Source organism: Lacerta agilis, chromosome 3 (genome assembly GCF_009819535.1).
Source record: "Lacerta agilis isolate rLacAgi1 chromosome 3, rLacAgi1.pri, whole genome shotgun sequence".
NCBI classification, from domain to species: domain Eukaryota; kingdom Metazoa; phylum Chordata; class Lepidosauria; order Squamata; family Lacertidae; genus Lacerta; species Lacerta agilis.
In genome coordinates, this window is record NC_046314.1 from 57,681,646 (window position 1) to 57,697,211 (window position 15,566).

The window sequence follows — 15,566 nt, forward strand, 5'->3', positions numbered from 1 at the left end:
GTGCCTTCCATGGCCACCAGCCACATTCAATCAGAAGGCAGCAGGATGTGGTGAAACACCTCTAAAATGATGACAATAGTGAACAGGTTTTTTGTAGAAGTATGTCATTCAATATCTTGGTTCTAACCCCTACCCCAAGTGGAAGCCAGTGAAGGGGGGGGGGAACCCGGAGAAAATATGCTTCAATAAATGTAAGAGTGGTGCAATAGTCCAATATTGATGTCGCCACGGCAGTTAACCATTTCTGCTTTATCCAGGAAGGCAAGCAGCTGCAGCAAAAGTGCTCTTGGACACAGCTGCTCTCTGGACCTCCAGGAGCAAAGCTGCTCTCAAGCAACATTCACAGTTCAGCAGGAGGAATCACCCAATTTTCTTTGAAGTTTTCACATACGACAGTGTAGATTAACACATTCTAAAGCTGCCTGCAGTGTAACCCAAAGGGAGAGCATCCATCAGCCTGTATACTATACCTTTTACAGTGCAAGTTTCATTAGGAGGCATCGCTAGCAGTCGATCTCCAACTTGAACATATCCTGCTTCAATTTTACCAGTCACACAAAATCCTGATCCTTGATCTGCAACAAAAACATTGGTTGGAGAAAGCAAAAGTATCGTAATTTTTCATAAGATAAAAATAGTTGCACAATTGATTTTACAATGTAATACAAAGCGAGTCTTTGATTTTTTCAATAAAACAAGTCTCAAACTTTGCAATAAGAAAACAATAAACATCCAACCAGTAAGTTTTCTGTTTGAAATACCCCATATGTACTCAAATATTTTATGTTCCATTGGGCTACATATCGTGCTTCAGTGGTTTTAAAACTATTTTCTCACCAAACCTACAAATATGTGACTGGCCAGAGATGTTAAAACAGAGGGATTACGGTATGTTGGCACTATGGTTGCCATTCCAGCACCAAGAACTGTACTCTTCTGTAAGCACAGTTCTCAGTTCAGCCAGGGATTCGTAGTGAATGTAGTGCAGGCTGCTCTATTAGGGAAAATGGGATACTGCTCCAAGTATCCACCAACCTGCCTTCTTATTTCCTATGGTTGCCCTATCAGCTTCTTCTCTCTTTGCCTTAGTTTTGCCCTTTGCAGAATGAATAGGGAGGAGGGTGGGGAGAAAACTAGAATTAGTTGGCCCTGCCTGCCACTGGCTCCAGCTCTTCCTACTACTGCCCACTTTGCTTCCATCCTACCAGTACCAATGGGCAACAGCTGCCACTGCATACACAGAATCCTTATTCAATGTGTACCTAACCATTATTGGACTGGAGAACCAGGGTGGAAATTCTTTCAGGACACTTTTGTTCTGCCCTCTCTACGATGAAAGTATCTGGGATGGGGAGTGGGAGAAGCACCCTAGATTCAAAAACCATGGGCCTGGATTTCAAATCTGTGTACAGTGGTACCTCTACTTGCGGACTTAACCCGTTTTGTGGTGCCGTTTGCACCCCGAAAAGTCCGCAACTAGAGCATCTCTTCTGCCCACATGCGCGGTGCGATCAAGTGCTTTTGCACATGCGCTGAACGCGGAAGTAAACACTTCCAGGTTTGCCATGTTCATAAGCTGAAAGTCCATAACAAGAGCGGAACGCAACACGAGGTATGACTGTACACTATTTTATACTAATAAGAAGCAAAAATAATTATAGTTGCCAACATTCCCATGTGCCAATACATCTCCTGAAATTTATTTATTTTCACTTAACAAAACATATAGATTGCTGTAGCAAAGAAAAATCTAAGCCGTTTACATTAAATGTTTAAAGTACTAATTTTAAAAATGCAGAAAAAATCAACAAAATTTAAAAACAAGTACACTGAAAATACAGGCAAGAACAAAGGAAATTAATAAAAGTTACAAAAAGTCTGGCCAATTCTCCCAATTTAAGAACAGCAGTGATAGAAAAAACATTTATAATAGTGGACACTGTGTATTGCAACAAGCTATGCAATGACCCAGCTATACTAGTACATACACTTCAGTCAGTAATGAAAAGCAGGATACTACCTATTCTAAGTAGCATTTCTAGATTAGTTTTTTAAAAATAAATATTTTTAGGAGATTTATTCACCAGTGAAGGGAAATTGTAAGACATAAATTTTATTGTTTTTAATACCTGAACAAAACTTACTAACCTTTAAAAACATCCGATACACATAATCTGAATGGTTTCTCCACTGATCTTTGAGGTGGCTTGAAAGAATCTGTAAATAAATCAATGTGCTCTGTGAATAGCGATGTCCTTTACTTTCTTACAGCAAGCGATATTAATTTGTCTCTACTGCATTCCCCCAGCTGTGTACTGAAACTTCTAAAAATCTTACAGAAGTAAACACATACCTATTTGTTCTAACAAGCATTTTCCTTCATACCATTTGGTCAGCTCACTCGCTTGACTTCTTGTGACAAGATTTTCACCACCAAGCCCGCTTGTAGGGATATAAGCTACATCCGACTCCTGGTTGAGAGAAGTGTTTAATTTGCAGCATGAAATTGGAAAGCAACTTTTCCAGCATTATAAGTAGTATTTCTAAGCTTTTGAAACGCAAACTAAGATTCTTCTTGTGGAAGATAGAAAGCTAATGCTACTTAATGGGTTATATATATATAGATAGATAGATATATTTATTATTACGGCCATTGGCCCATCACGCACGATTTTCCAAACAACATATGTATACTTAGCCTTTCTACTTAAAACTTCGAAAGGACTTTAAAGTAACAGACTAAGCAGTAAATTTACAACATAAAACATCACCCCCTATTTATAAAATTATAAAAAACTATAAAAATTATACTTAATGGGTTACTGAAGTTAATTGGTAAGCCCTGCACTTCACAGAATTTTGAAGGAGCTTTGGAATATTCTAGAAAGTAACACCTATATCAATCTGATCCTTTCATGACATCACTGTATAGAACATCTCTCTCATACACATCCCCACACACCTCGAACTGACCAATGACAATTCCCTTCACACCTCACAAAAGGCAGGGCTCAATAAATCTATTGGTCTTCTGTAAAGCTTTGCTTGGCTTAAACTCTCTCTCCATCCCCTGCTCACCACGGAAGAAAGCAAAGGTGTTCTCTTTCGTAAGCTGAGCTTCCACAAAAAGCATCAGCACTGCCTCACTGCTACTTCTGCAAAAACTGAGAGGGAAGGGAAAGACACAACACCCAGGATGGGTAGTCTCTTTCCCTTCAATTTACTTTTTTTCAGAAAGCAGCAGCAAAATGCCAGCGGTGCTTCTCTAAAAGCTCAACTCTCTGGAGAAAAAAAATACTGCTCATTTCCTCCACAGACAACATGGACAAGAGGAAAGGACACTGTAATTTGTTCTTTTGAAGACAGCATCCAAGTTGAAGTATTGCTCTCCCAAGCAGTGGAAGTGGATATAAAACATCTGTCAGTGGAAAAGCACAGGACTAGAATTCTAGTTTGTTAAAAAGGAATTCTTGGCAGTGGGTAGCAAAGTAAAGTATCAGCCCTTTGAAGAGCTGAAAACCTTTTTGCTAAATGCCAGCATAATTTTCAAGTCATAATTAGCCAGTCACCAGAAATTTTGTCACAGCCCTATCACATATCTTATTCACACATTTAGAATGGGGCAACAGCATTTTGTGGCCTTCCCTGTACCCATAGCAGTGGATATAGTCATTGAAAACTCAGACTTTTAATCAGTCACTTGAATTCTATATCATTTTCTTTACCTTAAAGCCAGCTTGCTTCAGGAACTGCCCGAGCTTACTAACAATCTCCTGAAATCTTTCCTGTTGCCAATTGACCTAAAATAAACACATAATATATCACAGAGGAAAGATAATGCCCAAACACCATTCTTAACATAAGTGAAAATTATCTCTTGCCAAGAAGTAACATTAGCAGTAAGACACCCCAACAAAAAATAATTATAAAATAATAAGGTAACCCAGTAGCAAGAACACTGAGTGCTGACAGAATCACAAAAATCTTCATTTAAGTGTCAGCTAAGCCAATAAAACACTTTGTATGTGTACCATTTTTTCCACAGAATTTCATCAATTTAGAAATCAACAAAATATTACAATTCCCTTGGAAAATAACCAAGCTCCATTTGTAACAACATGTGTGTTCTCTTCTTGCAGAAAATAAATTTTAAGAAAGTCAAGGGAAAATACCTGGTCCATTTTATTGACAGCAACTGCCAGCTGTGTGACTCCAAGAGATCGAACCAACAGTCCATGTTCTCGTGTTTGCCCACCAGTCTCAAATCCTGCTTCAAACTCCCCTCTGCTGGCATCCACCACTAATATAGCCACATCAGCCTAAGGAAGAATAACTGTTACACAGTATTTCTTGGCATTTATTAACCATACACAGCCGATCCCAACCACATCCATAATTTCTTCACAAATACGCTTCCTTTCCCCCTTTATGATAAAATGCATGCATATCTGAGTCACTCCAAAAACTTAAAGCCCCAATAGTGCCCATTGTATTGATACAGTAAGAACAGTGGAAAATGTATGGATCTATTATATATTTGGGAAAGCTAGTGGTTATTTGCTTTGCATTTGGACAATGCTTATGATATAATAAAATTTTACACGATGCTTCCTGAGATCAAGAAGCAGGTTTGTGTCTATGTTTGAAGACAGCTGGGTGCCATTTTGAACCAAGATGGCATACTGAACATTTCAAAACTGCACAGATTTTAACCAATGGTTTAACCACTAAGTACTGCCAGTGAATGAACTGCTACAAAACTCAATTCAATGTGTTATCACTTCTTATTTATAGACAGGTGATGCCAATAAAAAGTCTTTACCATTGCAGCTCCTGTGATCATATTTGGAATGAAGTCTTTATGGCCAGGAGCATCCATCAATGTAATAACTTTTGTCTTTGTCTCAAATTTGGTCATACCTACATCCATTGTCACTCCCCTAAAAATAAAGCACAGGCATGAAGTGTCACTTACAATCCTTTCCAAAGTTTAAAGGTAAAGGGACCCCTGACCATTAGGTCCAGCCGCGTCCGACTCTGGGGTTGCGGTGTTCATCTCGCGTTACTGGCCGAGGGAGCTGGCATACAGCTTCCGGGTCATGTGGCCAGCATGACAAAGCCGCTTCTGGCGAACCAGAGCAGCGCACAAAAGTGCCGTTTACCTTCCCGCCGGAGCACTACCTATTTATCTACTTGCACTTTGACGTGTTTTCGAACTGCTAGGTGGGCAGGAGCTGGGACCGAGCAACGGGAGCTCACCCCATCGCGGGGATTCGAACTGCCGACCTTCTGATCAGCAAGCCCTAGGCTCTGTGGTTTAACCCACAGCGCCACCCACGTCCCTTCCAAAGTTTACCCTGTATTAATAAATGAGTGCTAAAAATACACCACCTTCTTTGGGATAAGCACAAATGAGTCTAATGTGATTATAGAGCCATTCTATGATAAAGGCACCCACAAAATAATTTTTTAAATCATGGTGTATAAGATGACTGGGGGTATAAGACGACCCCCAATTTTTCCAGTTAAAATATAGAGTTTGAGATATACTCGACTACAGATTCTCTACCCGGCGTATAAGACGACCCCCGACTTTTGAGAAGATTTTCCTGGATTAAAAAGTAGTCTTATACGCCAGAACATACAGTATCACCAAGTTGGTACAATTACAGTAGCAATCCTCAGAAATGTGTCAATGTATGAGCTTGCAATATCCACATCCAAGAATGGTCACCATACCAAAGAAGAACAGTCTCATGGCTACTTCATCATGGAAACTAGTCATGCAATTCAGCACTAATTCTGCTACATAAGCAATGGCAACACACAAAACCCAGTATCAATAGCCTTAGAGAAGGATATGTGCAAACTGTATGGAGCATCCTAAGGTCCCCTGGAAGCTGATTACGGGTTCCTTAGTGAGAGTGCAGTAATCCCCCCCCCATGCAGTTATTACATCACAACCAATTACAGTAGAATTTGGGGTATGTTCTTGAGAACTCAATTATACTGCTTCATATAGGATAACACTGTGGCCCAAAAAACCAAGTGTTCACTCCATAAAATGATCCAGAATCTTGAAAAACACATATAAGGAGTGCATAGTGAACAAGGGTTTCATGGCAGAGGCTCAGAACATATAAGTGGTGTTGTTGGATCAGGCCAAAGGTCGATCTACTGTAGTATCCTGTTCTCACTGTGGCCAGCCTAGGCCTGAAGGTTTGACGAGAAGGACCTGAATGCAACAGCACTGCCCCCCACTTGTGGTTCCAAACAACTACTATTGAGGCATAGTATCTTAAACCGCAGAGGTAGTATGCATAGTAGCCATTGATGGCCCTATCACTTTTCCAACATTCAGCTTCAATGGATGGCCCTCAGTTCTAGAATTATGAGCGAGAAAAAAATATTTATGCTTTCTCCATGCCATGCATAATCTTATACAGTTTTTTTCTCAGCTAAAAAGCCACAAATGTTCTAACAGTTTCCCCAAGAAGTGTGGCTCCAATTCCTAAATCATTTTGGTTGCCTTTTTTCTGAACCTCTTCTGACCATAGCTGTCAACTTTTCCCTTTTCTTGCGAGGAATCCTATTCGGAATAAGGGAATTTCCCTTTAAAAAAGGGAAAAGTTGACAGCTATGCTTCTGACGCTATATTATTATTTACCAGGTGAACCATCTAGGACTAAACACAGTGTTCTAAGTGAGGTCACAGGAGATTCGTCTACAGGCAAGTCATTGCAGAAAAGATTCCTTGCATGCAGGAAGTTTGAATAGTTTGCCAACAGCTTCTTTCCTTAATTCACAAGAAGGGAGAACAATTCTATCAGCACAGCACTTATTCCACTAATTTAATCGTATCTTATTCATGCTAACAGTAAACATCAATGTGCACTATTAATACACAATGTGCACGTCTCTCTCTCACACACACACACACGTATTGTATATTGCTCACCTCTCTCTCTCTTCCCCTGTCTCATCCAAGACCCATGCATAAGCAAATGATGCCTTTCCAGCTTTCTTTGATTCTTGCTCATATTTGTGCATAGTTCGTTTGTTCACATTGCCCAGAAGATACAGCAAATGACCCATGAGGGTACTTTTTCCTGCATCAACATGTCCTAAGAACAGGAAATACATGTGGGATTATCTCTGATGGATACATGTTAAAAGCCACTTGAGGGAAGAATTGTTTATGTGTATTCAGATCACTCCAAAAAAAAGATTACCTATTACCACAAGGTTAAGTAGATGTTTTCCTCCTTGTCTCTTCTCCAGCTCAGCTTTCACATCTATTTGCTGTTTTGCTTTTCCGGACTTTTTCACTGAAGTTGGTGTCAAGGTTGGTTCTTCTGATGCTTGAACAGTCTGGGGTGGAAAAGCTGGTTTAGGTAGAATCTCAGTAACCCCCACGTTGGCATCTCCAGCTGAGAGTCCCTTCTGTGGCATATGCCCATTCTCTTCAGCATTCACACTGGAGAAAGCAAAGAATGAACTTTAAGAGAAGAAGAGTTTCACAACTTTACAGAACAAATGAAATTCATTCTTACACGTTCATCAAAACTTTAAAATAAAGGAGCAGAGGCAAGCTACCAAACAGCCACAGGCAGTGGGTAAATACAGACAATCATTTACTAAACAGTGACTTACTACAGTGTGAATGTCAAGCAGTTGGCAGGGCAGGGCAGAATCAGTACAGAAGGGACTCTTCTTCCCTGGAGTTATGAGTAAGCACAAAATTGTGGCAAGGTGCCCTTCATCACTTGATCAGACCATAGCTTGCCAAATTGTCCTACTCAATCTGTGCTAAGTTCTCACTTGGCAAATGGCCATCTGCACTTACCTGCTGAATGGCTTGCTTGAAATGCTGGCTTTACAAATGATAAATGGCATTCCAACTGTTATCTGGTAGGGTACCTCCACTCACAGAAGGCTCTTTGATCCAGTTGAGACTTTGGCTAGCAGAACAGGGAAGGGGGCAATTTTTGCTGATTCTCCCTCTGCCTGCAATACTCCCCGCCCCCATAAAAAACTGCTCCAGAATAGTGGGGAATCCTCCAGAATAACATGGGAGATGGTGTGCAGAAAAAAAAGGAAAATTGGCAAAAGTCACCTCCCTCTCCGCTGCACAGATAGAAGCCTCTGCTGAAATAGAACTATAAGTAGAGAGACACCACATGACATAAACCTCCATGTAAGCAATATTGCTGTGAAGGGGCTGTTTCTGCAAAGATCTATTGGTCCTGCTGCACACAAGGAGCTCTCCACATAGATCTTTGGATCAGGACCATGGTCTGCCAAGAGTAACTCTGAAATGCATACTTTACTCAATTACTCTCAAGAAGACATTGCTGCTACATATGCTTGGAGGCCTACCAGGAGGAGATCTGGCACTGTGTTTGTGATTCTGAGTTTAAAATAGTAAGTCTGTGTATACATACAAACAGAGAATCTCCAACAAAAGTGTCAGGTATATATGCACAAGTATGTGGAGGTATAGCAGAATAGAAAGAAAATTAATAAGTGAAAGGAGTTTAACGTGGACCACCTGTTGAACTTTTGCTCAAGAGCACATCATTTACGTTTGGTTCTTAAGTAGGAGTACATAGTCAGGATTACTTAACACAGGTTTGAGCCATAGCTATGAAGAGATACTGAACATACATACTTGCTTTATAAATTTAGAATGTAAACTATGAAGACTCTAGCAAGATGCTGACCATGCAAGATTGAAGTTGCTCCATTCGTTTTAACGTAGATGTTCGATCACAAGATGTGGTCATATTCATGGCCCTAAATACAAGTATGTTGCATTCAGACTATCTGTTACTTCCACTTTACTGATTTTATTTCATAATTCCCCCTCTTCAAACCTTATTCTCTGGTTGAGAATAACTGAGTAAAGAACACATTTCAGAATTACTCTTAGCAGACCATGGCCCTGATCCAAGGGCCTGTGTAAAGAGCTCCACGTTTGCAGCAGCGCCACTGGATATTTGCAGAAGCAGCCCCATGCATTCTATTACTTGCCTTGCAATTTATACATGAAGAGTTATACAGTATCTGCTTGTAGGCGGCTCTTTAATCTAGCAGAGGCTTCTATCAGTGAACCAGTCCATTGTCAGTATGGCCGTCACAGGTCTACAGATGGACACTATAAAACCTCTCCTTTTTCCCTCTTTCAATCATTATGCCTCAAATAACTGAGCTTGCAACAATTCAATTTGCAAAGTTGTATTTTAAACTAACCTCCAGAAAATTTTGCACCCTATGAAACAGATTATTTTAATGTGGCTAGCTGTTCTCTCTGTGCTACTCAGAGTGAAAGATTTTTTTTCAAAAAAAACTCACGAATGCAAGATGCCTTTTTCTGAAAGTAATTATGAGTCAAACAAGAAGCCATGCTGCTCAGTTTTATGACATATTGACTAAATTTCTGTAAAAATAGACCCCAAAAAATCTTGATACAGGTGCATCAATCTGAAGGAAGATGATGCCTGTGTACCTTGCAAGCGGTGAAAGGCTTACCATGGAACTTCAAAGCCAGTAGTTTGTCTCTTTCCAGACACAGTCATTTTGGTAACTTTTGGCACGACATCAGATTCAATTCTGTTTGTCTGGGAATCTCTGACTTTTCCTAGTAGGAGAGAAAAGAATGCATGTATAGCATAAGTACAGTGCAAACAGACTGAATCTTCAGTGTAGTCCAGTGTGTTATCTTGGTAGATTTAGCAACTGATAACTTCTAGCTTTCTAAAAATCAGGTTTGCCAAAAATAAAAATTTGTATAGTTGTATCCAAGTAAAAAGCTGCTTTTGTAGCAATGTAGACTATACATGTGAATATTCAGAGCAGCTTATTAATTTTTTTAGCCATCTTGAGCTTTTGAAAGCAGAAGAAAAGGAAATCTAAAATTAACAAATATTTATTCTGTATCTATGCCTTCTATCTCAAAAGGTGTGCCAAAACTTGTAGCCAATGCCCATCATATTTGGTATCCTAATAAAGGATGTTTTCTTATGTAATGGCTGGATGTTTTTGAAACTCCCCTAACTTCATATAGGAGAGGTTCTCATTTTTAACCTTCTATTGATGCTGTATTTGAGATATCCTTTTTAACATTTCCTCCCCATTCCGACTTAGTTGTACTGCCCGTGTTTCTCCTTTTATCAAAAGTTGAATGTAAAGCACACAGTTATATTTGTCTGAATGCACTTACAATTGCTTCTCCCTGTATGTGTTCCCAAATAATGAGGTCCATCTTTCCAGACATTTGTTTCTTTTTGCAAACTTCTGAGTTTGTGTGTTTCTGCTGCAGTATTCTAGGTGTTTTTATTCCACTGCGGCTGATGTGGCTTTTTTAATGGGTCCTGCTTTTTCTTATTATGTTATTTTATGGTTTTATATGCATTTTGTGGTTTTATATTGTAATCCACCCTGTAATCTTCATATGAAGGGCGGTGTATAATTTAATTCAAGCCAGATATTGACAGGGAAAGGGAATGACATTTTCCTAAAGGATAGGGTGGCACAGCAGTTTGCAGCATGGAGCCACAACCAAGTGATTGCCTACTTTTATGCCATTTCAACTTTTGCAATTATCCAGTCCTTAAAAGAAATACACACATGCACAAACAAAATCTTTCAAATCCTCAGTACTGCAACATTTTTTTTTTAAAAAAAAGTATGTTTGAATAATTTGCATAATTTATTCAACTTAACGGAACGTAGATTTCCTTGGTTCAGAATTTATTTAATGGTCCCAGGGCACAAATATCCTTCACAGTATTTAGTCATCTCTCCCTCTCACCCACATTCCAGTGTGCTGTACTTGGTTCTACTTTGTTAAAGCTGTGGGCTGCACTAATGGTACATTTCAAAACTAGTGGGTTTAACATGTTAACAGAATGTACTGAGCAGAGGAAGTCTCTCATCCTGCCCGTCTAACGCTGCCCTAGATTCCCTTGCCTACTGTTGAACTGGGGTCATCACCTAAGTGTGTGAGTAGGTATGGCCTCGCTCTACTTCGAGACATTCAGCAACTTGAAAGCTGTTTTTGAATAATTCCCCCAGAAAGAAGAATGAGTTATTTAGAAAAAGGTTATTTCCTAAATACAAGTTACACCAGGGGGTTTCCAAGTAAAAGCCCTGTTGCTTTCAGCTGCGACTTCTTTATAAAGCTTATGAGCCTGTTCACACACGGTAATTTCTTGTTCAAGTAAGATGTTCAGGGCCCCTAAGTAGACACACTCATGTATGGTGTGTGTGGCAAAGAACCAGGCAGGCACACTTTCAGAATGGTAGCAATTTCCATAACTGCAGCAACCACAATAACTAAGAGCCACCTGGATCTCACAGTGCATTTGTCATGCGAGCAGAGCCTCAAGATAGCCTGCAAAGACACACAAAATGCTCTGAGTTTAGAAAAAAAATACTTTGAAAATACTACATACAGATTATCTAAATGACTCCCCCTGCACCCAAGCGAGTTCTTAAGACTATAGGAGTCATCTGGAGCACGCCAAATATCCATAAAGTCCAGCATTCTGTTCTTACTGTGGCCAGCTATCTATGGGAAGCTCACAACCAGGGCCTGAGGTAACCTAGAGAGGCTAGCCAGATCCAATTCTGTGAAATGTGCCTAGATAACATGCATCCTCTTCCTGATATAATCCAGCGGGCTATCCCAAAGTCATTCCCATCAATGTTTTGTCCATAAATGTGTCACCTAATGATAAAACATTGCCTACCACCTACTGAAAACAGAGAGCAAGATTCAAACTTACTGTGCTATTGTTACATATGGAATCGTCGTTTTTGTGCAAGGAGTGGTGCATAAAGAGCAACTGTTGCAGAGCAGAGCTGTAGACCTTCCTTTTTGTTTGCATTGGGAAACGGCCATAGCTGTCAACTTTCCCCTTTTTTGCAATGGGAAACGGCGCTGGAATAAGGGAATTTCCCGGAAAAAAGGGAAAGTTGACAGCTATGTTGCAGAGTATGATAAAAGTGGTTGTGTACCATCTTTCACAACAACAAGACAAGCCCTGGATTCAGCTCTAAAACTAAGAACAAGGTTCCATTAGCAGAATGGCTTGTGAGAACAGGGTGCCACAACTGGTTATCATCCAGACTGACTACATACTCAGACGAAAACAGAGGTTTTTAACTGATTAGTGCACATCTGACACACATGGTGTGCATTTACACTACACAATAGAATCAAGAGAGTTCAGTATGAAAATGTCACTGCTTGCAAGAAAAACACACACAAAATCAGATATTGCTGTGTGTAGCTTAAACTTGTTCATGGGATTCTTCTTCATTTTACAACTGCATTGCTCTAGTTACATGTGAACCACCAAATAAATATCGTTCAGCAGGGTGAAACAAGCTACCTGCCCAAATTGACAGAAGATTTAGGGAAAAGAAAACGCATAGGAGCATAGCAAACAAATGAAACATGACTAGCAGCCCAAGATAAATGAAAGTCCAAGCTGTATAAGATAAAAATGAAGATGTCCACAGTGCCTAAGTGGTCTAATAGGTTCGGTTCCATCTCAAGCAAACTGTTGCCTTCAAGCTGTGAGAACAATATTTCAGGAATCATTTGCGCAGTAAACATGCTTCCCAAAGGCCGTCTCTGATTATCTGATTCTCACATTCTGCTATAAACCACAAATGTGTTTGTGGTGTTTCCTTATTCAACGTATCTTACTAAATGACTCCAATGCATGTTTCATTGACAATCAGGGAAAACATTGTGTGATGATATGCGCAGTTGTCTGACCATAAATAGGCATGCAAAAAGCAGTGTCAGCACTAAATGGGGGATAGCCCTAACAACATTTCTCTACAAACCAGTTAATCTAAACTGAAAGTTTATGTAGTCCAAGGTAACGTTCCAACACAATTAATAGAATTTCTGTTGAGGTTCTGGTTCGTTATGAGTATGTAAAACTGAAAGTACATGTAACGAGTCGATACTTTTACTGCAATTCAGTCATGTTTCCAGAAACGAAGTAGTATCAGGCAGCAAATCTGACGTTACAACACCAGAGGATGGTGCTTTAACTGAACAGTTACCAGTGTGCTTTAGAAATCAAAGATAAAACCTTTAGGCCTAACTTATGTTCACTGATTTCATTGTGTCCACTCTGAATATGGTTTAGTCCGGGGGTCTGCAACCTGCGGCTCCGGAGCCGCATGCGGCTCTTTTACACCTTTGCCGCGGCTCTGGGGCTCCGGGGCGGATACGCCTGTCCACTTCTCCAGCTGGCCAGCGGCAGCGGCCGCCCTCCTGCTGGCCGGCGGCCCGCCCTCCGGAGGCTGAGGGTGCTGCTGCTGTGCTGCTCTGCTTATGCGTCGTGCCTCGTTTCTGCCAGCGCAGGCGCAGCAGCAGACAGCAGCAGTTTCCCTCCAGAGGTGTGGCTGCTGCTGCTGGTGTGGAGCTGCTGCTGGCTGCTGCATCGAGGCGACGACGAGGTAGGCAGCTGTGGGCTGGGCCAGGGGCAGCGGGTGGTGGGCGAGGGCGAGGGGGGAAGCCCTCCTTTTAAAAATGGTTGAGGAAGCTGCGCCTGTTTCCCTGCCGCTGCCTCCTTCACTCCTGGTTCCGCTCGCAGCCTCAGACCACGCTCTCGCGGGCGCGCGTCTCTCTCCGCCCCGGAGCAAGGCCGGGACTCGCCCTTGCCCGGGACCCGCGTCTCAGGAGCCAATGGGTGCATGTGTCGCGAGGGGGCTTGGAGGCTCCTAGGAGCCCGAGCACACACAGCAGGGACGTGGCTGCTTCAAAAGGCTGCATGGAGGAAAAGGCAGTTGTGCGTTCTTCCGCAGCAGCGTCGAGCGGAGCCGCCACCGGACCTCACCAGGCAAGGTTAGTCACATCGCCCCCGCCTTCCAGGGCGCAAAGCTGGGCTGGCTGGGCAGAAACCACCATCGAGCTCTCTGCCTGCCGTGGGCGGGGGGCTTTGCAACCCCCCAACGAGTCCCTTGGGGTGGGGGACTGGGACTGGGGAGGGGGAGTCCTCTGCCGCTGCTTCCTCAGGTGTGTTGCTTAGGCTGCCGGGCGGAGCGCAGGAGCGCAAGTTGGCCGCCTGCGCCGCGCCCTCCAGCTGTGGCCTCTCCAAAGTGGCCTCTCCAAACGCGCGGCACAAAGAGCGGCGCCTTAGCTTTGCCCCGGTTTGGTTGGGCAGCCTGTGGCTGGAGGAGATCCGGGGGATTCCTCCTCGGCAGCTGAAAGAGGGGCTTGTTCTCCCGCGCTTTCTTTTCTCCCAGTTCTAGGTCACTCGACCCACAATAGCACTTCTTTAGTCTCCTTGCCGCACACGCTCTGGCAACTTTTCAGGCTCCGGCTTGCGTAAAAACTGGGAAAGCTTTCTCTCGCTTCCTTCCCCCCTCCCCCTCTCATTTCCTTCCCCCCTCCCCCTCCGATGCTGCTCTCCAACCACCTACCTGCTTGTCACAAGTTTTGACACCCCCCCCCACTCCTTGGAAGGGTTTCATTATTGGAGCTGAGCTTGTCCCCTGCTGAGGTAAATGACTTATTGCTCTGCTTCAACCGGGGTGGTTGGGTGGTTGGGCTGGTAAAGAAAACCAAACCTGAGTAACTTATGCAGAGGCAGAATTTACTAGGTGGGGGAGAAGCCCCTGTCGTGACTTCCAGGTGTTTGGAAGCACGGACAGCCCACCAAAAAGAAAACTTGTGAAAATGCTTCCTTCGCGAGGGCAAGGAGTAATAGGGGTGGAGATGGGCCGAAAGTCCAAAGGAAATGATTTCTTGAAGGGGGAGGATGTACTACGGGAGGCAGAATAAAGGGCTGGTTCTCACAGAGACATGGGTAGGAGAATGACGCCCCAAAAGGTTGCAGTTTTTCCTCTGTCCTGAGTGTGTGTTAGGGGAGCCTTGACAAAGCACTTGTTGGCATGGAAGAGAGGAGTCCTAACTTGGATCTGTGTTCATGTGCAAAATCTATCGCCATTGTCATTAAGGGGGCAGGGAACTCCCCTAAAAAGGTTTGAACACTATGAACTACTACAGCCACCTGTATGCAAGTCAGCACAAACATCACAGGCTTCTCTGGTGCAATTCTGTGCTTTATTTAGCAAGAGAGGAGGTTGGAAGAGGTGAGCATAGCCTCTGGTCTGGAATATTAAGGGTAAAAGACACTAAGATTATTGTAAAAGCCAGCAGTCTTCAATTAGACATGGGACAAACATTTAACACAAGTGTGCAGTTGAGGACTCATTTTTTAAAAAAAACAACAACAACAACAAATCAAATATTTGTATGCTGTTGCAACCCACCCTGGATCAGGCTGTGACCTGGTAGTGGTCCCCAGGTTGGATAAAAATGAATGATTTAAAAAAAAAAAAAATCAAAAAAATGGATTATTTTTATTTAAATCAGATTTTTTTTAATTTAAATCAGATTTTTAAAATTTAAATCGGATTTTTAAAAATAAAATGCAGTGTTATATTTGTTTTAAATGTCGCAGTGGTTTTGCGGCTCCCAGTTTCTTTTTTTTTCTTCAGAAACGGGTCCAAGTGGCTCTTTTTGTCTTAAAGGT

General features: G+C 42.1%; 1 protein-coding gene across 3 annotated transcripts in view; it reads right to left on the reverse strand.

Annotated features, from left to right (window-relative positions):
• HBS1L (HBS1 like translational GTPase) overlaps positions 1-15,566 on the reverse strand; it is a 47,466-nt gene that overhangs the window by 9,589 nt on the left and 22,311 nt on the right. For 2 of the 3 annotated variants that reach the window (XM_033143829.1, XM_033143830.1), the window contains exons 5-13: positions 9,532-9,640; positions 7,233-7,477; positions 6,959-7,124; positions 4,823-4,940; positions 4,173-4,319; positions 3,726-3,800; positions 2,354-2,471; positions 2,149-2,217; positions 471-575 (exon numbers count right to left, since the gene is read on the reverse strand). In XM_033143829.1, coding sequence (XP_032999720.1) covers positions 471-575; positions 2,149-2,217; positions 2,354-2,471; positions 3,726-3,800; positions 4,173-4,319; positions 4,823-4,940; positions 6,959-7,124; positions 7,233-7,477; positions 9,532-9,640 — 1,152 coding nt within the window. The remainder of the gene's footprint in view (positions 1-470; positions 576-2,148; positions 2,218-2,353; positions 2,472-3,725; positions 3,801-4,172; positions 4,320-4,822; positions 4,941-6,958; positions 7,125-7,232; positions 7,478-9,531; positions 9,641-15,566) is intronic. The other variant, XM_033143832.1, reaches the window with a different exon arrangement.